This window comes from Tachypleus tridentatus, chromosome 1 (assembly GCF_004210375.1).
Source record: "Tachypleus tridentatus isolate NWPU-2018 chromosome 1, ASM421037v1, whole genome shotgun sequence".
Taxonomy (NCBI): domain Eukaryota; kingdom Metazoa; phylum Arthropoda; class Merostomata; order Xiphosura; family Limulidae; genus Tachypleus; species Tachypleus tridentatus.
The window spans coordinates 153,250,247-153,275,049 of NC_134825.1; the positions used below are offsets into that span (position 1 = coordinate 153,250,247).

Here is a 24,803-nt window from a genome sequence, read left to right on the forward strand (position 1 = left end):
ACTAATCTGTTGAACTCAAAACTGAAATACGCACATAGTTGACCTTAGTTTAGCCTTTCTTTTCTTTTTTTGCATAATTGAATCCAGTAAGAATTTTGTTGTTGTTGTTGTTTTTTACACTCAGCCACACTTGTTGAAATTAATGTCTCCTTAGCTTGACATTGTTAAGTTCCTCTTTTTAAAGCCGCTTTCATAAAAATCCATCCACAATGAATCAGAGAAGTGATTGCACGTGGTAATGACAGTCAACGCCTTTATTCTGATAGAAAAATCGTGACAGATTCTATATAAATCCTTTGTAAGCAAGTTACGGATGCAAAATTCATACAAAAAAAAATCACTATTTTCCGCTAAATAAGCCAATTATCACAACACTTAAATAAACCTCATGCTGTTAAACCGACGCCGTATGTGATCATTGACGTTTTACCCGTCGACTTTTCTCCCCGGGATACTACCTCCCTTCATTTGTAAGTATACGATCCTAGCCAGAGTTTTTCTCGAACTCACCAGCAAACTACGCGAAGGGGGGTAGGTATTCTCCTGCAACCCAAATCTCTCGAAGACTAACCTATCATGCTGACCATGAAACTCCAACCCGCTTGTTACCTGTCAATTACCCAAAGGCAGCTACAGATTACCATTAAGCGTTCCTAATGGACGTTCACTAACCCTTTTCGAACAAAGAAATCATCATAGCCCTCGAAGCATCCACTCAATCTGAAATACACGTCGCCCACTGAATGATATCCAAAAAATCAGGATTACCAAACCGTTACAACAAGATCGTAACATCTTTCCTCCTGACGGCAAACTACGTTCTATCACACGACTGTTTACTCGACTCTCACCACTTTAAAGTTGAATTACTTCATCACAAGCCTCACCCATCATCTACCGCACCAGTTTTCCTTCTTCGTCACACCCACCGCCGACCAACTAACTCCAATCGTCCATTCTAAACAACTAACCATGCTGTCAACAATTTTACGTTAAAGGAGTGGGAGAGTTAACTGGTACGGTTATATGTTCTGCATTTTCAGTATTTTGGTTATGATTAGGCCCTTCTTGCAAGAATGACTATAGTAGTAATGTTTTGGTACAGGGTTTCGCAACTCCTTCAAATTCAGTTTTAATATTTTCACCTCTCTTACAGTGAATACCAAGTACTGTTATTGTTTATTTTCTCATCCTTCCCACATAAATCCAAAGCTGAAGGACATTATTAGTTTGTTTGTTTTTTACCCTGTTAGGATAACGGTTATCCTGCGAACTGCGACAGTTTGCTACATGACTGGTATTTTATATTGTTTCAGTAGGTTGTGTATAAATAATATGTAAGGAGTAAACTGCTATCCATAACTCTTAGGAACAGCTTTTACGAATTTTTGCAGTGAAACTTTGAATGAAGAGATAGGCAATATAATAAAAACAAAATATTATATTCATTAATATAAAATACAGTTTGTGTGAATACAGTAAAAGTATAATTACTTCCTTAAATTAACAAAAACACTATTTAGTAAATCTTTTTAAGCCAGCAACCTTTGTAACCGTTTATGTTTTCATAGTTTAAATCTTTATTTCTTCTAATACGACGTGTGATAAATAAATACTGTTTACGAATATTTTTACTTCCCGTCTTGATGTACGAAAAAAAAAGAAAGAAAAAAAGTTGATATATTGCTCATTTAGAGCATCGCTGTTTTTCTAACTGCTTCGCTTACTAATGATTGACGTTATTAGTTGCGGTTCTTCAGCACCAGCTTTCAAAGTGCTCTAGGTGGCAGTCGTAACTTCGGCTATTTTCATTTAACATGCAATCACGGTAACCTGTTAGACCTACGTAGAAACTAACACCTAGTTAGTATGTCCTTGGTTAAGCGCGTTCGTTTGGCCGAACTGGCGCCAGCAGGGAATTACTTATCAATTTACCCAACTATCTATAGCTCTAAATTTATCTCAACAGATATTCGCACAAGTAAAAAATAATGGGTGTTTATAGAGCAAAGACATACTGGACAATCAGCTGTGTCCACCGAAGGGAATCGAACTGTGGCATGTAAGTTTGTAAACTTACCGCTATCCTTCCAGGAAACTAACCTTTACACTCATAAGTTCTCATTTTTGAAAACTGCTTTCTCGGGTAATCTGTTCACGGTCAGTTAGGGGACATGATTGGATTTGTGCTGACGATTATTTTGCTCATTAATAGTTGACCTGGTTTCAGTAGCCCAGACGTATTTTATAAATATTACTAATTTAATGCCTATTTCTTTTATAATTTTCCCATTATATATTCAATTCCTTTTATTTTTGAAATTTGTTTAAATATTTAGCTTACTTCACTAGTACCTATACAACATTCGTAGCTTTCTTAATTGTATTTTATTTTTTGTGTGTGATAAAACTAAAACTCATCATTTAAGTTAACTATTGTAATTAATAGTTGTGCAAATTTATTTTAGATGAACTTGTGAACAATTAAAATATTTTAGGCTTACAAACAGCATATCTCTTAAACTTTGAAACCAGTTGGCATTGTTAGTATTGTAGTTGTGCTATAGTATACATAAATTATTTAATCTACCAAACATTTTCATACATATTGTTATATTAGGTAGATGATCAGATGAAGTTACTGCAGAATTCTTGGAGTGACATGCTCCTTTTGGACAATATTCACCAGCGATTACACAATGGTCTCCCTAATGAAACAATGCTACCTAATGGTCAAAAATTTGACCTTTTAACTCTAGCACTACTGGGATTGCCAGCTCTTGCTGAACCGTATGAGCATCTGTTATATAGTCTTCGGGAATTAAAATTTGATCCAGTGGATTACATCTGCATCAAGTTTCTTATTTTGTTGAATCCTGGTAAAAAAACATTACTTTAGGTTTTAAAGCTTATGAAAGTCTTGTTACCTTGTTGATTTCTTGTGAAAAAGACTAGGATATTTTTTCAAGTTTAGAATAGTGAGATCAGCATTTTCCATAAAGACACCTTGTCAAAAGAGAGATTAATATACAGTAGTTGTTAATCTTTTTTCACTTAAAATGAATAAGTTTACTAGTAATGACACTGATAAGCAGTTTCTCTCTCACTAAAACCTGCTAAGCATGTTTGAATTTTACATGTAGATTTTAAACTAGAGAGCTCACAAGATCAAAAAATAGCTGTAGTGAAATTTTTAATAATATTTTTTTATTCTCTAAGCAGATATTTCCAAATTTGCTGCTGTCATATTTATTTAAAGTTGTTTTTTTATAGCTATATAAAGTGTTGTTTTTTTTTCCAAATTCTTGGCTCGAGCAAATGGAGGTATTCAAATAATGATAAAAGTAAACATTTTGTATTTTCATTTGTTTCATGTATTTGTAAAATATTTGATATGTAGATTCTATAGGAATATCCATAATTTTTTAGGATATAAATAACTAAACGTTTTTTTAACTGTCATGTGCTCATTCTAACACAAAACATTCATATTGCTGTTATTTCTTCTTTTGCTTGCTTCCAGAAGTTCGACAGCTAACAAATGTAAAGGTAGTCCAATCCGCTCATGAACAAATCAAACAAACACTTTTGGACTACACCAAGAACTGCTATCCAGAGGCCAAAGTAAGTCAAATCAAGGTACATCTTTTGAATGCAAATAATTAAAAGCAAAATTTGTAACTCAGAAATACTTCAATATTGTTGTATTAATTTAGATTCACCAGTAACCATTTGAAGAAAAACTTATCTGTATTTCAGACCATTATAAATTAAAGTTGGTGGCACATTAAAACTGACAATACATAAAAGTAGATGATGAAAAGTTAGTGATAGTTTATTAATATCTTATGTAGAATACTTAATGATATTTATTCTTACCTGTAACAGCTAGATGAAGGAAAACTGCAATGCTTTGTAACACATGGAGAAACAATGCAATAATTTATCTTTACCAATAAAACATGAAGAACTTTTGCATGTAACATATGAAAAAACGTTGGAGTATTTCATCTCTATTCATAATACATTAAGAAATGTAATATTTTATTCTTACCTGTAACCTATGAGGAAATATTTCAATATTTTATCGTTATCTGTAACATATAAAGGTATACTGCAGTATTAAGCCTTATAACCCATGGAAGAAACTTTACAATATCTGATCCTTATCAGTAACATACAAAAGAAAGCAGCATATAACTTTTATCAGTAACTTCTATAAGATACTTAACAATATGTTATTGTGATCAGAAAAACAAGTAATTGTTAGCAAATCATCATTTCACTTCAGGTCAGCAACATTAAATAGCAATTACTTTGTATATTTGACTTGTAATATTTATCCCTGTTTTTCTTTCTAACAAACATCTCTGTATTTTATGTAGGATAAGTTCAGCCAGTTGGTCCAGTATATCTCTGAGATCAAGCATATTAGCAGAAGTGGTGAAGAGTTCCTCTATCACAAACATCTCAATGATAATGCTCCCACACAAACCCTGCTTATGGAAATGTTACATGCCAAGAAGAAATAATTATATATGATCACCTTAGAGAGAACAAACATAGTTCAAGATAGTTTAATCACAAGACTTGTATTGTTCTGTATGATGTAAGCCAGCTATACAGATCACACATTTAAAACATTCATTTTATGGTGGTAAATTTGAATAACTAAATGTTTATACAAAGTATTTTTTTCTTTGTTTCTGATCAACATTAAGAGTTACTTTGTCAGTGAGTAGTTTAATTTGGTATTTCTACAGTTATCAAGCTGATAATATTAAAACACGGCTGAACAGAAGTTTTTTAATTAGTTTTGAGTGCTCCCTGAACACACAGTATTTTTAAGCACTATCAAATGTAGTTATTATGTTTCTAATTACATTGATAAGTGAAAACAAGAATATTCCTTAACAGTCTGTAATCTTAGTCAGGTCATAATTGCATTTGATTTATCTAGTAACACCTGTAACAATCTGTGATTCTAGCTAGTACCACTTGTAACTGTACTTGTATCTTGTTTCACATGTAGTTATTTAGTGCCACCAGTGCTAAACCATTTGCCTCATAACTTTTGATATAAAAGTAAAGAATATGTACTAAATGGTACCCTTTCTTCCAAAAGGAAAAAAGAGTCATTCTGTAGTTGACATATACATTCCTTGTGCAAGACATTTTTATTCTCATCCTGTTGTTAGCAAACATGCATGCCCAGTATTGTTAACTGTTTTTGGGTGATGGCTAAAAATAATCATCATTACCATGAGGGTGAATAAATGAAGTGACATGTTTAAAATCAGAGGAATCTGTTAGCTATGCCTACTATATGGACTTGTCAGTAGAGGTTATTTTTTGTTTCTTTTTCACAAATTCCCTATTTAAAAAAAAAAAAATTGATGAAAAAGGCAACAGTCCACTCACATTTATATTTACCCATTTACCTGAAACTTTGTATGGAATTTTTTAAGAGTTTTGATGGTAATATCAGTTCAGACAATTTCTTTTTCTGTAGTTTGTACCTCCTATATTCTGATGGTGGTAAAACTGCAGTTTGTGGGACATAGGCCAATGAAAAAGGGTTGGGGAACAAGGCCCTTTTTAATAATCATTTGTTAAGATAATGTGCAACAAAACTCGCCATGTATTTTGGTCTGTTTCTTAATCTAGAGAATAAATTATTTTTTGTGGGGGGAAAGAACTGGTTGAGATTCTAGCTGTTGCTGTTACAAGACACTGTGAGGGAATGTGTTAAAAGGTAAACTGTTTTTATAAATCCTTTGTATGCTTTCCTGAAAAACAAAAAAAGATATTTAACTTGTTTCCCAGTAAGTTGCATGTTGAGAAACTATCACCTATAGTATAAATAATTCTCTGAGCAGCTTTTCTAATATGATATGGTAAATGTTTAAAAAAAAAAGTGTAAATAGCATTTAATATTTTGTTTTTAATGCTGCAAAACGCACAAGTTTCTGCTATACCAAGATTGTCAGCATTCCTTGTGTATACACTGCCACTATTAATCCCATTGACTGAAAACACTCAACATGTACGTTTGAGGGATTATGTAATGATGGTGGTTTGTGAGCATTGTAATGCTTTCCAGTAATTGCTAGTTTTAGAATAATTGTTGCTGTTACTATTACTGATGTGCCTATATGATTTTAAATTGAACGTTATTGTTGCACAGTTTTGTAATTTACCTAACTGGTGATACACAACTGCACTCAGAGGTGTATACAGCATTGTTTTGCACCAGATCATGAAATCTTTTGAAAAAATTCATTCTTTATTAAGTTTAAATTTATGTTTGTTTATTGGTCCATAGAAAAGATGGTGTTGCAACCCTCTCAGATTTCTCCCATGGCACTAATGTTTTACCAGTGTTCATATATATCACATGATTTGTATTTGAGACATATCATGAATCAAGCAAAAAAAAAACTCCTATTAATATAAACCAGGTGTTAAATAATAGTTTCACACATAAAACTGCTCGTAAAAAGAAAAGTTGTAAAAAAAATTACCATTTTTATTAAATCAATAAATTTTTGAGTTACTATGATAAATTTGTAATGTATGTGTTAAATCATATTATAAGTAATCAAGAAAGCTGTCAAGTTGATTTGATTATTTAATAAAAATATCCCTTGGTGTTAATTTTTACTTCATCTCTTATTTTACTCAACTTATTGTTTTTGGTGCCCTGCAATTAAATAAATTTGTCTTAATTATTGGTTATATTACAAAGTGCCTTCTGTACAATGAAAGAAATAAAAACTTGTTGCAGGCCTTCCAATGCCACCAATTTTTATTTTGTTAGAAATTCCAGTTTTTCCATCCTTTAGGGAAGAGATTTGTGTTATTACCTTTTTAATGTCAACTGTGTGCAAAAGAAACCTAGTGAGTGACAACTCAGCTAATTCAGATGTTTTCTTGATGTTGAGATAACTTGGTGTGTGTATGTAGGAATATAACAAATACGACTTCCTAGGTGAGTATATCATCTTAGTTACTAATTATTACACACTTGAATATAATGTTGTCACCCTATTACTCTGATGTTTTAATATTATTTCCCAAAATTTGCCCAACTTTAATTTCTGTGTAAAATTAGTCCTTCCTTGATATGCCACTGTAAGGTGTTGTTGTTGTTGTTGTTTGGAAGGCTGAAATTCTTCTGTTAGAGACAGATTATTTTTGAAATTCTCTCAGCGTGGATTTAAAACATTTTGTCTGAAAGACTATGATACTTGTATTAAAAAATACACATGAATTGTTCATAGTAATTTATTTTTTGTTTGTTATTAGGTTTAGCTAATGCTAATTACTGAAAATTTGAGTAAAATTTTCTGAGATACGTTTTTTTTCATCACTAAAGAAATATCCATTACTGGAAACATTACACTCTTAATATACCAACTCTGTAGTTCTCAGCATTTCAGTTAAGGTATTAGTGAGGTTGGTATATTGTCCTCTACATTGTGTAATTACTTAGAGATGAAAATCATACTGTTTTATACGTTGACATAGAAATAAAGCATTTTATGAAATCTGTAAGTTGTTAATATTTCTGCAAGTGAAAAAAATGTCTCCATACCATCAGCTTCTTACTTTTGAATATTTTATAAAATTGTGGATACTTCTCTTTCCCTTATTTTCTTGTCTCCTTACTCTTCATGAAGTTTTTTTTTTGTTCCCTGTAATTTATCCAATACCTCTTATTTCCAGATCACGTTGAAATTCATTGATTATCACATATATTATTAGAGCATATTTTTATCCATTGAATTTTATATAAAAATCCTTTATCACATCATCATTCATTCCACAAGATGTTTTCAAGGTCTTCAGTTTCACATCTGAGGTTCTTTGCAACTCACAATATATAGTATTTAAAGTTACAGTTTATTCAGTAACACTTACCAGTCTTCATACCTTAAATATATACTGAACTGTTAAGAAGAAAGAGAAACAGGGTTAAATGTTTTAATATGATATGAAAATGTTTTCTGCAACTTGTGTACAATGTTGAAATTTACATCTTTTGAAGAATATAATTAATCAGGTTTTTCTGTTCTTTAGCATCATACTTGGTCAAGAAAATTAGTTTTACAAACAAAGCATGGAAAAATTGTGTGAAATGGTTTTTTCACAACTAAAAAAGAACCATATGATATTAGGTCATGACAAAAGTGCTAATAAACAGTTACGGGTGCATTGATAGGTAAGTTAAAATAATAAATTATTCTGTTTTTTCAGTTAATGAATAATTGTTCTTTTATACAGTAGAACTAAAATGACTTTCAACTGTGTAATGGTTAATATATATCTACCTTACTGTAATTCAGATAAGCAATATGAACAAGATATAAATATATATTTCACCTTCATATAATTTCAATAAAAATAAATTATCTTTGTCTGAATGGAATGTGTATGGGGGCCTATACAAAAGACAGAATGTTGACTTTGATTCTGAATCTACTTTGTGTATCTCCCCAAAATGTGACAAGCTTTTGGTTAAACATACAAGCCTGTTGTACTCAAGTAAATCAGATGTGTCACAAAAGTATGTGTGCATTGCATGTCCTTATACTGATGATGTCAGCATGACCACTGACAAGTCATATAGCTGGTTTATTGTATATCCATAACCTCCAAAGTATCCAGTTTATTAATCAGTGATGTTGAGAAAACCCCCTTGAAGATAAATATATTTGTAAAAACGACTCGTTTGAGTTGAGAATTTTTTTTTTTTAATGTAGAGGAGTGAACAACGTTTCGACCATCATAAGGTTCACAAAGAAAGAGGTAACTGACTGGAAGCTGACCACATGTTTAAATGGGGTTGTGTAACTGAGTGTAGAGGGCGTGCTTATATGTTTGAATATATAATTTTATATTTATTTTATTTATTATATTATTTTTAATATAGGTATAAAGGTGTTCCTTTGTATTGGTTTATTTTGGGCTTAAGTTGTTGTATAAGTAAGGCTTCTTTAATTTTGCATTTATGTTTGTTTATTTAGTATTTGAGTGTTTTCTATGGTTATGTTGTGTTTATTTGACTTGCAGTGTTCGAAAACGTGTGAAGGTGACTTTTTATGTTCTTTGAATCTGGTTTCCATTTTTCTACTTGTTTCTCCAACACAGAAGTCGTGGCAGTTATCACATTGTATTTTGTAAATAATGTTGGTGTGGTGTTTGTCAGCGTAGTTTTTACATGGTATAGATCTCAGTTTTGTGCCTGGTTTTTGAATAAATCTGGTATTAACTGGAATGTCATATTTTGGTACTAGTTTTTGCCAAATGTTGGTTACTTTTCTGCTGATGTCGGGAATATATGGTATACAGCAGTATATGGTTTCATGATTTTTTGATTCCTGAGATATATTTACTTTTGTTGGTTGATTTTGCTTTATGTCTAGGTGTGTGCATATAATGTTTTCTATGGTTTGTGGAGGAAACTTATTGATGTTGATGAAGTATTGTTTTATTTTGTCTAATTCATCGTTAATTTTATCTGGTGAGCATAGTTTTATGGCTGTTTTTATTTGGTTTCTTAATATGTTGAGTTTTTGTTTTGTTTCATGTGCTGAGTCCCAAGGAATGTATAGTCCAGTATGGGTGATTTTTCGGTGGATTTCCGTTTTAAATTGTGTATCGGTTCTTGTAATGTTGAGGTTAAGAAATGATATTTGATTGCTTCCTTCTTGTTCACATGTGAAGTTGATGTTGGGATGTATAGCGTTAATGCAATTGAAAAAATTAAGTGTGTGTTCTGTAGATTGCGGGATTCACACCTACAGAACACACACTTAATTTTTTCAATTACATTAACCTCAAAATTATTCTTGAAACTACTGTATACCTACCTTTTTAGATAAACAATTTTAACACTGATACTAAATTGTTTCTGCATAGATCATGGGTGTACCAAAATAGGAGTGGCACCACAATGGGGAAACTGTACTACATCCAGAACAGGTATGCTCTTTACTATGAACTTATTTCTGTATCACAGGTGGAACTGTACATCAGTGGTCATCACTAAACAGCTGAGGTTCTACTACTCTGGGTTGGAATTAAGGAGTCTTGGTCCCTTTATCCCATGGTGGTAGCTATGTTAACTGGACTGCTGTGTTTATCATACACATATCCCAAGTTGTATATTATACAGTGATGCATTCCAAACCACCAGAATCACAACTATAAAATAAGTAACACCAAAGCAGACAAACCTTCTGCATCTGAAAAAGTCCAAAAACAACATCCCAGTTTAAGAATGATGGGATTGTGTATACTGTAATCAACCAATGGAACAGAACTCATCTGATCTGGAAATATGAACATTAATACTCACACTTCCACTGAGTGTGTAAGAAGCATTCTACTTGTCCCTGGAATTACTGGAAGGAGGTGGAAATACTCCACTCAACTAAGGACTTCTCCACATTTGGAATTATGAAGACATATTGGACCTCCTTCCAAGAACAATGTACTGAACCAACATAGCCCCCAAAAAGGGCCATGCATACCTCAAATGGATAACTGAGCATAAAATCTGAACTAGTATAGGTGGGCTGGTGCTACTCTTAACTGCATCTGCAGGGCCACTTTTTAGAAGGGTGCAAGGAAACTGGACCCTCAATTGAAAGGAGTCCCAAATCCAATTCAAATGGGATCCTGTTTAGTTCATTTTATTTGTCATAAATTCTGTCAGCATAAGCTCTGTCAATTTGACCAAGCATGTGACCTCTTTCTACTCATTTAAGTCTATAGTTTTGATACTACTAACTTTTAATAATATATACAAAATCTTCACAAACTTTGGCAGGCCTTCAGTTAATATTGTTTCACGTATGACAAAATCATATATTTAAGTGAATTATTTTCTAAACTAACAAAAAATAAAGGTTTACTCCATGAATATATCTAATATTTGTCATGCTGCATTATACCTTTTGTTTCTAATATCTTAATAAAAAAAAATATAGATATAATTTTATGCACATTGTAATAGGGGGACTCACCATTAATTCTTGCACCTGGTCCCCCTGTACTCTAGAAACACCCCTGTGCATCTGGGGATAAACTTTCTGGTAGGAGGGCCTCCAGTTTCATTCTCTTCTCCAAGAATGAAGAAATTCACTTTAACAATCTGGAAAAAGTCCTGTCCACCACCCCAATGATTGGAAACTGGCTGTAGTAAGGACTTGTTAACTCCACTAGAAATACTTAGTGTCCCACAAAATGCAAAGAGTGGTGGAGTCCTCCATCTCTTAAGTCTAAGTGCAGATAGAAGCTGACTATAAACAAGTTGGATATTTACAAAGCAAGTAAAAAACCAATACAGACTGAGGAATGAGTAACTTCTGAACCTTGGAGAATCTTGGCATTGATATAGACATGGAAGATTGATGACTGGACACCAATCTTCTGTTAGTATGGACCCAACAACTGACAGGAATAAAACTCTGAAGAACTAGCCTGATTCTCTCACTACCCCTGGACCAACCAGATTCAGATAACCCAAGAATTAAGTTCTAAATCTCAGTGAAGTGCACAAGATGGAACCCATACAGGTTGGGCTGCTAGTAGTGGGGAAGATGTAAACTAAACAACAAGTTGTGACCAAAGGACCTGCAGAGCTCCTTGACCCATGGTTAAGGTTACTACATGTTCAGAAATTGTTGGAACTATGCCCCCACTATGCCTGAAGGTCAATCCAGGACAATGTCTCACCTCCCTGTTCAATGAATTTTGCTTAAAAACAAACTTCTGATGTTGTGTTACAATTCATAAATAGACTTTTGCAAAAATTTGGCATTACTTTGGTAAAGCATAAGAAGCATACTTTTTGAAAAATTATAACTATAAGACTTGAAGTTGGTAATCAATTGAAGTTGACCACCAAAATTTCTCTAATTTTTATAAATATTCAAGTTTTTTGAACTGTTTTAATTGTTGACAATTACTAAGTTTTTTCTTTACATAAATTGAATCATCATATTTTTTTTGTGTTCAGACAAAATTTTTTTTGAATGCTTTTTATACATTTCCAATTGTTTATTGAAATAGAATAATTTCTTTCCAATGAGATGCCAATTTTATGTCACAAAGTGCCAAATTTTTTCAACAATGTGTATTTTCTCATCTTGAAAAATGCAAGCTATAATTACCAAATTACCTCCCTAATTAGATTATCAGTTGGAAACAAACACTTTTGAAGTAATTTTCCTAACATAAGTTCTCCCCTTGACAAAAAACTAAAATTGCAAACAAACTTTCAAGATGTATTGAAAAAAAGTAATGAAAAATAAATAAAAAGGTAGACTATATGTATAAAAATATTTGGATGAGGCATTGTCCATATCCACCTGAAAATATATGTTAATCACCGACACTGCTGGCAATCCGACTAAGCAGTGAAAACCTTGGATATAGACAGAATCTATTCCGAGTACCAATGCACTGGGGATCTGATTCCCCTGTAAAAGTCAATTAAACCTGAGACTTCAACAACAACCAGGAGGAATGTAGAAGCTGAAAATGGAACCAGTGTGCATGGAAACAATGGAACTAGTTCATCATCAATGAAGCTGGAGATCCTGAATCTTCTAACAAATGCTTACTTCTAGTACTAGAGTAAGTATACAGATGTACAACTCAAATTCAACATATTAAAATTGAACTAGATAAGTGAACTACAAACTGCATGTTAGAACTCTGAAACTGAAGGAGCAAATGTATTTTAAGAGTCTGAAAAATGCATCCACTTAATGGTGATAAGCTAAATCTCAAAGATTCAACAATGTGTCAGATTAGACCCAGTGTCCCTTCATGTACCTAAGAAAGAAACATTACAGCATCAACCATATTATCCATGTATGAAGAAAGAAAAACTACAAAGCTGCTCCCAAATCCTTCAGTCATCAATGAACTTGTAGGCTCAAAAGCAACCAGGAAAAAGCCCAAAATATCACCCAAAGAACCAATGAAAGAAAAACAAATCAAAGGCAGCTTATCCCGATGTGGCCTCCTTTTTGTTTTTTATAGGTCTTTTAGAGACTGTGTTGATTATCATTGCTCTGAATAATATTTTGTTAGGTAAAGCAAGTTTTGTTAGTGCAAAACAACTTTGGGTCATCTACCATGTCTGCCCTAGGGAATCAAACTCCAGACTCAGTGCTGCAAGTCCATACATTTACTGTAATCCCACATGGGGATGAAAATTCAACAGAATGAAAAAAGGCACAGGAGAGTGTAAACCTAAAGTATCCCCAGAATGTCAAGGATCACCCTCAATTGCAGCCTGGCAACCTGTTGGAGGACCAGCAGACATATGAATATATGTCTGTCTTATTGAGAATGAGATAACTGATAGCCTCAACATGATTATAAACATGTCTATTAAATATGTAAAGTGGTCAACTGACAATCTTTGAAGAAAATAAGAAAGAGAATGGGCTTCTCTGGTAGGTTTGACAAAGGAAATGGAAAAAAATAAAAGAGGTTCAAATTTTAGATTCTTACTTGCAATTATGTATTGTTTGCATTACTAATTAGCTGGAAACTGCCTATTTTAGAAGTTAACAATTTCTGAAGTGAAGAATTTGGAGCTTATAAATACAACATATAAAAATAAAGATTAAGACATCATAAATATTTCTTTACAAAATTAACAAATTAAAACTTAAAAAATATAAAAATTTGACAAACACTGATAATTAAGTTGTTTAATTAAATGTTGATGCAACACTATAAAATATTGTAACATGTCAAAAGAACCAGGCATAGATAGAAAGGATTAAAAATGTATTAAGCAAAAATGTTTTTGAAATAAAAACTGAAAGTGGAAGGATTTGAACCAAAGAATTTACTTATTTGCTTTATTTAACTAAATTATCTCTTGTTTCAAATACCAAAAGTCAGTTTTCATTTCAACAGTCATTAAGAATGAGATTTGTCAGGATAAGATAAACAAGTTTACCATTTACATATATTCTATTCAACCAGTTCTCAGAAAGTTATCAGCTGTAAAAATGTACTTTTATTTCTAGGACTTGGAAAGAAAAGCTAAAAATGAAGTTACATATTTCTTACATGTTCTAACTAGCTGTGGTGATAAGTTAAATTGATGATCAACAACAAATCTTTAAAATGCTATAAATACATTCATTTTACTGTAATCACATATGGTACAATTAAGTACAAGTCTGAAAAAGATTAAACATTTTAATAACACTGCAGCTTAACTTGTTTTATTCTTTACATTTTTAGTTTCATGTTATTCTGTTCTTATCAGCTGGGCCGATATTTATTACATAATGAAATAACACATTAACCAAAAGTTCCTCAACAGAAGCTAAAGTGTCATCTATCATTGTTGCAATTATGATATGGAGTTTATTTTAAAGAATATCTCAATATTCCCATATATAGAGAATATAAACCTTCTGAAAATTATTGCATTAGGACATTTAAAAGAACACTTTATATGAGCTACTTTTAAAACAAACTCAGTGAAAGTGTTTAGTAAAAATAAAGCATAATACAGTAGTGGGGACAGGCATGAGGTTTGAATCCCATCGTTTTTGATGCAATATGCCCTCAATGTGCAACATCTGTATGCATTTCAAAATCACAAGTATATTACTATTCATATACACGTTTCCTTTTACAGACTTAACCCTCTTCTTCAAAAAAATTTTGAATCTGTGTCTGATAATAACATTTGAACCACATTTTATTAAATAATGTTACTTAGTGAAAACTTTACAAAGTTTGTTTGATTACAATACTTGTACAAAGTTTCACAGAGGCCGGTAGAATATAACTGGCCATAATTTTAAATAAATGAGCTAGAGAGAAGATAGCTAGTCAATAGCACCCACTGCTAATTCTTGTCTGACCAAAGAAGGGTTTGACCATCACTTATATAGCTCACCTAGAGACCAAAAGTATGTTATTGGGAAAATTAGTTATGAACCACAAAAATTTATATTCATAGTCCATAAATGATAACCATTACACCATGCTTAGCTTCATAATCCCTTTTACTGAGCAAGTTAAAATATGTACTTAAAAGCTTTTCTAAGAATTTCTACAGGATTTTATGTAAAAGTAATTGTCACTTATAACTAGGAAGCAACATATCATGGCCACATTGGAGGTAATATTCCTGCAATAAATCTTGTATACTGACAGCTGAAAACTACAGCCCTTTGTGAATTTTAAACAATACATTTATTATTATTATTAATGTTTCAATATTTCAAGTTTGCATTAAAAACAGTTGCCAATAACAGAAAAAATGTTACTGCAAAAATTAGTGAAATATTTATTTTAACAGTTTTAGAAATCCTTGTACTTTCCCATAGAAACTTGTTTTAGTTCTGAAGGGAATCATTCCTTGCCAGTTTTCACAATATACCTAGTGCATCTAAGTTAATCTTGTTTCTTTAGGAATACCGATTGTGAATTAAAATGCAATGTCTAAAAATCATTTAAAATTGACCATACACATACAAACAAAACACATGAGCCTATAACTGGGATGCATTTTAATTTAACTTAATGGCACTAGAAACATTCTCCATAAAAATTGAAAGAAAATGTTATTTGCCACTGTTCACATAAATCATGGTCCTTCCAAACAGAGATGTATGAATTATTATATTCCTATATAATGAAGATGTACTTTTAATAAATTAGCTTTTGTCTGAATATGTGAAAAATAATTAAATATTATATATTTACTTTGTTTAAAGACACAAAGTGCTACATATTTTATGTAGTTTATTACACCTCAGACAGTGAAAACATATAAACGTAGGTTTAATTTTGTGGCTGCCTGATTGAATTTGTTTGTATTTCTTTCACAGTTCTTTATGATACAAACACGTGATGACTTATATACACATCACACACACTCACATACATATATATATATATATATATATATATATATCCGCTTCTGTGAAGTTACTTCAGAAAGTCTAGATCCGAGCCTTCACTTGTATATTTCTGCATTTCTTTCTATGACTTCTAGCAGCTGAGAAAAGAAATTTTATGTTCTTCATTTTGCCTTCAACTCCCTTGGACTAGATTAACATAAGCACCTATGAAACTTGATTTGATCAACAATGAATCCAAAAAAGCAGTGAACTTACACAATGGTTCAACAATAAAAAAACATCTAGCACCACAAAGTAAGATATCTAGCACAACAATGTGCTATCTAAGTTCGATCATAACATGCTCTAATTTAGACCTGTTAGGCTGGATCTTGCTGCTTTGGCTTCCTAAAGTTATTTTCCCATCCTTGCCAATGAATAACTGTAGCCCACAATCTATTACAGTGAAAAAGATACAATAAAAGAAATTTATGTATATAGGTTACAAAAAGTAGGTTAATGTAAGACAAAGTTTATAGCAGTACATTATCTATGAAATAGGAAACATGGAAGATAAATTATATTATGAGAAATCTTTTAGAATGGTGAAACAAATATATGAATATATTGGAAAAAATGACATGAAAAATACATAATGAAGTTAAGCATAAACATAATGTTAGTTCCTGAATTATAAACTTACCACATTATCCGGAAGAATACAGAAATAACTACATGATCCATGACCTATAACCATGTGCGGAAGCAAGATCAAATTAAGAACAATTTTTTATATAATTCACATTTTACATGTTCAAACAAGGCAAGAAAAAACCAAACAACCTGAAAAAGATCTGCCTTTCAAGAGCGCTAGGGTTACAGGGTTTCACATCTTTGTGTTAAATTTATTTCTTGAATCTACATGATTTTAGACATCATGAACAATACACAGTGAAGAACAAATACAAATATTAACTGTTGAAAACACTTGAGTCTTGTACATTTTTTTGCTTCATGTGATTCATCAGTGTTTTTTAACCCAGAGATTTTACTATCATGACTAAATACTTTGTAAGAGTTCATGTATCTATGTAGTTACAGGAATACAAATACATTCCTGTAAATGTATTGAAATAATCCAATTATAATGGACTTTTCTAGTTGTTACTGAAGTTAACAAGTGTATTTGGTGATAAATATATTAATATCATAAAGTTTTTTCTTTGAAATATGCTTTTTTTAGTCAAGTATTTTCCCAAGATTTAAAGAAATTATTTGTAGCTATATCATTTACTTTCCATATTTTCACTATCTGAAACATATATTACTTTCAGTAAGTTCCTCATTTTCATGAAAATTACTAGCTTCAAACAGCTCCTTGATTAGTTGGTCAGCATTAACTCGGGTAGAGTCCATCCTGTTTTCTTCAGTGAGCTGTTTCTGAAACAGAATCCAAGATCTAAATGTAATAAAAGATACTCAAGCTGATCTTCTAAATAAACTTAAATAATATTTCATACAATAACAATTACATTATGTAAATTTTCCAATATACAAGCATGTAATATACAAGAAAATTGTTCTGCTAAATATCAGAAAAACTTAAAAAATATAAACCCATTTTACTGTATTATGAATTATACAAAATACAGACTTACAGAATAAGTAAGAAGTAAATTTTTGCTGACCAAACTTTAAACAGTGCCAGTGCAAGTAATGAATACTTAAATTTAAACACTGATTAGGTCAATATTAACTAAATAGCATATGATCTAAAGCTGAAATTAAACTTAAATGCAAATAAGATTGTCAAATAATACACAGCTACTTCACGAATTACACTTATAACAAAAATATTTAATTTGGCAATATATGCTTATTATATAATGTTGATTTTAAATCAAAATCTAGTAAATAAACACAACTATAAAGAAATGAACATTAGTATGTATCTTTTCATCTGTAAAATTTTAGCAAGTAAGATACAAAATATTATGTAATGCTATCTAAAACTCACAAATGTGAGTATTAGAATGTAATGTGCACTAACATGAATAAAGTAGTCTTGTCTTAGCCTACTTAAGTCAGAATGTAAAATTTAATTGAGCTTTTAAAATGTATGTAATAGTTATTTTATGACTTATAGATCTTTATCAGTAATATAATACTTTTTCTTCTCTATTTGTAGAAGTAAATCATTACCTGAAACCAGTAGTCTGTGTAGAACTCATAAGGTCAGATAGATATACTATGAGATATGCAGTCCTGTAACCCCAAATTCCTAAAGGCTCCAACTGTGCTTTAACATGTTAAATAATTTCTAAAAAAGTTCTTCCTAATTGTATGTTTGTTAAACCTATTTATTTAAACATACTGTTACATACATGGTTTCAATAGATTATATTAACAAAATTTAGTCGTGTTTCAAACACAAATTCCTTGATCCTCTGCCACAATGTCTACTGGAATTCCATTAGACTAACAAAGGTACATTGCAGTATTTATGGAATATGACAGAAGCATGAAACAGGAATAATAGTAATACAACACATTCAGAAAGTTAATAAATTTGTTAACATAATTTTTGGATATACTGTACATCACAAAAACAATTTATTTATCATCTTGTTTGTAGTAAGACAACCATTTTATTATGCATTAACTTAACACTGATATCTGCTTACTTTTCCCGTTGGCCTCTTTCTTTCTGTAAGCTTGAAAATTCCTGGGAGTCTTGCTTCATCCACACCCAAAATGACATTTCTGAAAATTTTTATTGTATCAATAAATTTTAAGAAAATGATTTAAAGAATCAATAATAACCATATATTTAACAGTTTTGATTTGATAAAACTCTTTTAAGTAAGACATAAAAACCACAATCTTTACAGATCTATTAAAGGCTAGCCTATTTGGACTCTAAACTTGCATAATTTTTACAAGCTATGACATTTGTTTATTCACATAAAAATTAGGAAGATTAGTTATTGTAACAGTTACATGTTTAAAGCTCATACAAGATACAAAATTATTTATGAAGAAAAGTGAGCTAATATCTTAGCTCACTTTAACAACTCAACATAAAACATCTACAGTCTTGTTTCATTTAATGGTTTTCTTTTAATAATACATTATAATTTAAATTCATATCTGAATGAATTCTTTTATGTGGAATCATATGAAAGATCAAATCTAAACAACAAAGGCTCAAAACTGTATTAAAATGATGTACAAAGAACAATAATTATATTAAAAAAAAATTATGTGATCAGAGACATACAGAAGTTTTAGGATCTACAAGAGTGTGGTAATGTACTAAGATATTTTGTGAAGTAAAAATTTTGAAAGAGATTACTGCCAGACTGATGAAGAGCAAGCTTGAGTTTTACCAGTGTAAAGGGGCAGTCATAATCATAGAGAAGATCAGTCCAAAAAGAAAGAGGCAATTACTCTGCCTGAGTCTTGATGGCTAAAAATGTGGGGGATAAAGCAAAAGTGCAAGATACTTGGCAATGCTCTGGACATCAGCAACTTCCTGGCCATTGGAAAGTGAGAATGAAAAGGGGACAGAAGTATACTGCCCACTAACCTTCCGAATCTTGTCCCATATGACTTTAGAACTGGTGGTAGAAGAGATGATGATTGTGGATTTAATCCAAGATTCCTTTTGGGTTTGATGTTTTACTTGCTGAGCACGTGCATGAGCCTACTGAAAAGCAATGTGGTTCAAAAGTGTGGAATATCTACAAAAGGTATCTCAGACCCATGTTTGAGCCTTCTGTGCCACGTGGCAGGCAGGATTCCACCATGGATGAGAATACTGTGGAAAACGTGCCAAGGTTTTAGGTACAGATTGAGTAGCTGCTTGGACAATACAGTCAGTTACTGCTGCCACATAGTCATATATTGAAGGCTTACAGATGACAGCAGTATCAACTTCCAAGGAAGCAGTAAAAGAAGGTCTAGTTGGCCTGGTCCAGCTTCCACCAAGGATGAGCATGAGGTTTGGGTAGCACTGACCATGGCCAGTCTTTCTCAAAATGATCACTGCCCCATGGGGTCACTGTCAACCCTCCAAGAAGAGTGAGGAAGAAGTGAAGGGGAGCAGACAGAGGGATAAATAGCAGTAAAAGACTGACTAGGTACAAGAAAATAAGTACAAACACCAGCATTGAAGAGAAAAAGGTTGTGATCCAAGAGCACATGATCTACAGAGTGACCCCTCCCATCAGTATCAATATTATGCTTATTAAAGTCTCCCACGATTAAAAAAAAAAAAAGGGAACTGTTGAATAAGAGCATCAAGGTCTGATTGATCATAGATCTCTCCAGGTGATAGGTAGAGAGAACAAACAGTGATGGTACAACCCAAGGTAACACAGATGGCTATGGCCTCCAAGGGTGTAGAGTGATAAAGATAGAGTAGCATGTGCTGGTCAACCAGCAGTGCCACACCTCCATGTACTCTTCCATCATATAACCTGTCATTGCAGTATAAAGAAAACTGTTGAAAGGTGACTATATCAGCATGTTTCAAAAATGTTTCCTGTAAGGAAACACACACAGAATGATAAATATCAATCAGCACCTTGATGTCATCTAAATTAGAATAGAAACCTTGACATTTCAACTGTGTCAATGTGGCCATTTTAACTTGTGTAGAAAAAAATTGGGCAGAGAGTCCTTCTGTTTTTATCACGTCTTTTCTCTTTATTCTCTTAAGTAGAAGGATGTCTATTGACCTCCATGGAACCTGCCCTGGGTTGAGCGGGCAGGTCTCTGTCATTGGAAGAAGATTGGAGAGGCTGAGAGCACTAATGAATAATTGTTCTGCATTTCAGGACTGGAGAAGAAGATGGACCTGAGGAAATGCCCAAACCCATAACCAAAGAAAGTGGATCTGGGTGTTGACATTAACTCATCAACTTTCTTAACCATGGGAGTGCAGACAGATCTCTCCATGCATCCAACAAAGTTGCTTTCAAACCATGTAAAAGGTCTTCTACCTTTTCAAACACTGTACCTGTTTCTCCTCCACCCACCTAGGGCATGAATGAAAGTAAGATGGGTGAGAGCCACTACCATTAACACAATTAGGGTACATTTTGCATTTGTAGGCATCATGATCCTTGAATGACCAAACTGCTGCCATTGGAAACATCTGAGAGGGTTCAGAATATATGGCCATACTTTGTAATTTAGATGACCTGCCTTGATGGTGGCAGGTGGACATGGTGATTTAAACATCAAAACTAGGATATTGGTTAGCATCATAATTCTCCCTTCATGAGTAGAAATACATCTCACTGCAGAAACTCCTTTGGTAAGAGAATCCAGCAAGGATCTCTGATTCAGGGATATTCTTCAAATCCCCCTTGGCAATAAGTCCTCATGACAAATTCATAGCAGCATTGGGAGTAACCCTAATGGCTTTTAAGTAGAAGAGGAGTTTACTATGTTTTGGAGTAGATGTTTCCACCAAGATATCCACAGAATGTAGACTTTTGAATGACTTTGGAGATCCAGCCAGCCCCTCTAGTCCCTTTTGAAAAAAAAGAAGAGACATTTGCCCTAAAGATTTGTTTGATAAAGAATTTAGTAGCAAAATAATGAGGTACAGGTGTTGAAGACTGCTATTCAGAATCTTCAAGATGTGATCATTTACCTATGCTCTGTTTTTTCACTGTTTAATTTTATTTGGGAATCCATAATAAAGAAAGAACATTTCAGTACCTACTGACCCCACATACCATGAAGGCATACGAGGGGACCCACTACAATGGCAAACATGGACATTGCAGTTATGTCATGGTTTTGTGAGCACTCTACCTAAACACCAGTATCAGATATAATGTTCACAACACCTGTTGAGAATATCCAACATTGGTACTCAGTTGACCTTGGAATGGCTACCCCAAGGTTGCCCATCTTCAGGAATTCAAGGCCAAAGTTGTGTGTAAGATTGGACCCTTCACCCAACAGGATCCTCTCTTCCCCTTCATGGGTCATCATGCATGGCAAACATGTGGGTAGATGTTTAGATCTCACAGGAGGTAAATTGAAAAAACAGAACCTCTTCTGGGAGGTCCCCTCACCACATACAGGAATCTACATGCAGGAGAGAAGAAGAAGGTGTGAAGTGGGTAAGCAATAAGGAGCTGCAGAGGTAGTGATTCCTCAAGAAGAGGCAATGACCAGACAAAATCAATGTATGAAAATAAAGTTTGGCAATATCTGCATGAAACACATCCAAACAAGATAGCTGGAGTTAAAACCTGGATAGAAGTAAGGGAAGGGATTGCAGCTCCAGTAAGGCCAAAGTAGAGGAAACTACAACCAAGCAGACCAATACAGAGCAACTAACAACATATGGCAAGGAATGTTCTGTGTCAGAGAAAGAAGCCTTGAATTAAATGCTGAGTATCAAAATAGGGATAAGAGGCACATTGGTAAGCAAAACAGAATTGGCCCTAAAGCCAAGGGGAATAAATCACACCTACTACTAGCTGTAGTAAAGCAGCAAAATGTTGAGCAAGAATCAGAATGAAGTTTTTATCCAAACAACGAAGGAGAAGAATAACCAAGGGTTATAGGGAAGACAAAATTTGACAAACCTGATCAATAGGATGTAAAAAAGGTGTTGTTGGTAGGTTCTCCTGACAGTAAGCATTACCTGACTTATCAAGAGCAAGAAAAACTGAGTCAAACTTTCTTATCTGCCACATCAAAATTTGAATTCACAAGTTCATGTGATCTTTGTGAAAAAAAAGTAAAGGAACTACTAAATGAACAAGTTATTCAATCTAAAGGTGAAAACTAGCTACAAAATACACAAACACTTAGTAAAATTTGCTTGAAGAGAAACTAATAACATGTCTAAAAACTGTATTGCAAACTTAAAAATTTAGGATTGTGCTGCAATGGTACATTGAGCAACTTGTACAGAAGGTGCAATGGGATTGGTGGAGGGTGGTCACATGATAAGCACAGATTACTGCAATGATGCAAAAAATATAGGGGTATAAAAGAGTGGTATGCTCTTCATAAGATTTATCAATATCTAGATGGCAAATGTAGGTCAAGAAAGCTATTGGGGAGTTAAGAGGAGGTGGTACTGTTTGGAAAATTGTCATCATGTTTGTTTATAGTTACAAAGCTATACAAGGGGCTATCTTTACTCTGTCTACTACAAGCATTGAAATCATACTTTCATGTTATGTTTTCTTCATTTCAAGTTTGATAGTTTGTTCCAATATGCTCTGATAATTTGATGGAAGGTGATTGTGCCTCCTGATACAGGCCTCAGATTTATTCCCATTGCAAATAAACTTGTTTACAGCACCCACAACTAGCTCTTGAGATATTGTTGTTCCTAAGGGAGAATGTGTACCACACTTTATGTAACACTGTACCAATCAGTTAATTAGCAACACCACTAACTGCTCAACTCTAACTACATTTAACTCTGATACTGGTAAATGGGAAAAGTACTGAGCAAGTTTGCTATTTTAGAGAACATTAACTCTTAAGTAACATTTGAATCAGACCTAAACTATTTTCTATAGATTTACAAGATCACATTTAAGATATAGTGTTGTTGAAATTGTTAATGTATTTAAGGATCAACATATTGAAATGTATCTCACAAGAATATAAACTTCTAGAGCCAACTGTTAAAAAATGTATATCATGGATAGTTATAACATTATGAAATGTCACTGCACCTAGAATGTCCAGACACTGAACTTCCACCTATAGAGTTGTAATGAAAACTATGGTGCTCTAATGAATAAGACAGTTGACTTGAGTAGCAAGAGTGCCAAAACTTAGTTCCTGTTTCTGATGCAAGTTTCCCTTCCTTCTTATCAGCAGTTTCATTTCCAACTGAAGTTATATCTTTACCTAAAGACATTACATTTTAAAATATTTTTAACATAGTGATAACTGTCAATAGAAAAGCATTTTAATGCTTTTAATTTATACAGAAATATACTTACTTCTCAAAATAAACGTATTTTACTGACAGCAAATTTTAGATGTTACAAATATATTGTAATCTTAAAAAAATATCCCTCTGCTAACTAGCAACTTACCTAGCTTCCATAAAACTATCATGAGAATAGTTTATAAATCTCTTGTCTAAAGTTAAGCTACTACAAAGATAATACAAACGAATTTACTAGTGAACTCAAAAAATTCCTATTTTATAGTTAATCATGTAAGTTTATAAAGTCTTCACTGTTGTTCTTGTTACCACATTAAAGATAGATTACTTTAACACTTATTTCCCTGGCTTTCTTTTGTCTGAACAACCCTATTTAAAACTTTTTAAAGAAATATTAAAAATGTGTGGCAAGAGTGGTTAAAAAATGAAAAAGGAACACAGAAAAATGACATACTAATATGATTATATCATGAACATGTCTGAAAATACATAAAAATTGTTAAAGTCATTTCAAGAAAGAGGAGATTATTTGGTCAATGCTTCAACCATATGATGTTCATTTGTCCCAGAAAACATGTACTTGGACAAATGAATATTGTATGACTGAAAATTTGACCACATAAGTTTTGTTTTTTTACAGAAATAACAATAATTTCTTTACACTTTTAAAAAGATCTAAACAATATGTTTCTTGTTACCAAACTTTACATTCATGAAAATGTCGATGAAAACTTTAAGCAACTCCTATCAATCTTGTGATTTAACAAAATATGCACATTTTTTTTTCTCACTGCACAACTGTGATGTAATATCATTTGAAAATGTTGTTTGAATAAATGTATTTAAGTCTGTTGGTTGCAACTACACAGTTTTCAATGACCATTATTTTCTCTATAACAGCACTTTAACACTATACCTCTTTGGCTGAGTGTGTACATAATTGTAAATATTTGTAAAAG

The 24,803-nt window shown here is 32.5% G+C and overlaps 2 protein-coding genes across 11 annotated transcripts in view; one reads left to right on the forward strand and one right to left on the reverse strand.

Annotated features, from left to right (window-relative positions):
• The window catches only part of LOC143227568 (nuclear hormone receptor FTZ-F1-like), a 46,231-nt gene extending 38,678 nt beyond the window's left edge, over positions 1–7,553 (forward strand). Inside the window, exons 4-6 of one of the 2 annotated variants that reach the window (XM_076458999.1) lie at positions 2,621–2,879; positions 3,524–3,639; positions 4,386–7,553. In XM_076458999.1, the coding sequence (XP_076315114.1) occupies positions 2,621–2,879; positions 3,524–3,639; positions 4,386–4,532 (522 nt within the window). In that variant the 3' untranslated portion in view covers positions 4,533–7,553. The remainder of the gene's footprint in view (positions 1–2,620; positions 2,880–3,523; positions 3,640–4,385) is intronic. The other variant, XM_076459007.1, reaches the window with a different exon arrangement.
• Positions 7,554–14,033: 6,480 nt separating this feature from the next.
• LOC143227585 (early estrogen-induced gene 1 protein-like) overlaps positions 14,034–24,803 on the reverse strand; it is a 46,048-nt gene continuing 35,278 nt past the window's right edge. For 8 of the 9 annotated variants that reach the window (XM_076459015.1, XM_076459018.1, XM_076459020.1 and 5 more), the window contains 4 exons: positions 23,624–23,801; positions 18,584–18,662; positions 17,228–17,339; positions 14,034–16,355 (listed from right to left, as the gene is read on the reverse strand). In XM_076459015.1, coding sequence (XP_076315130.1) covers positions 16,240–16,355; positions 17,228–17,339; positions 18,584–18,662; positions 23,624–23,801 — 485 coding nt within the window. In that variant the 3' untranslated portion in view covers positions 14,034–16,239. Of the gene's footprint in view, positions 16,356–17,227; positions 17,340–17,378; positions 18,194–18,583; positions 18,663–23,623; positions 23,802–24,803 lie in introns of those variants that run through there. The other variant, XM_076459021.1, reaches the window with a different exon arrangement.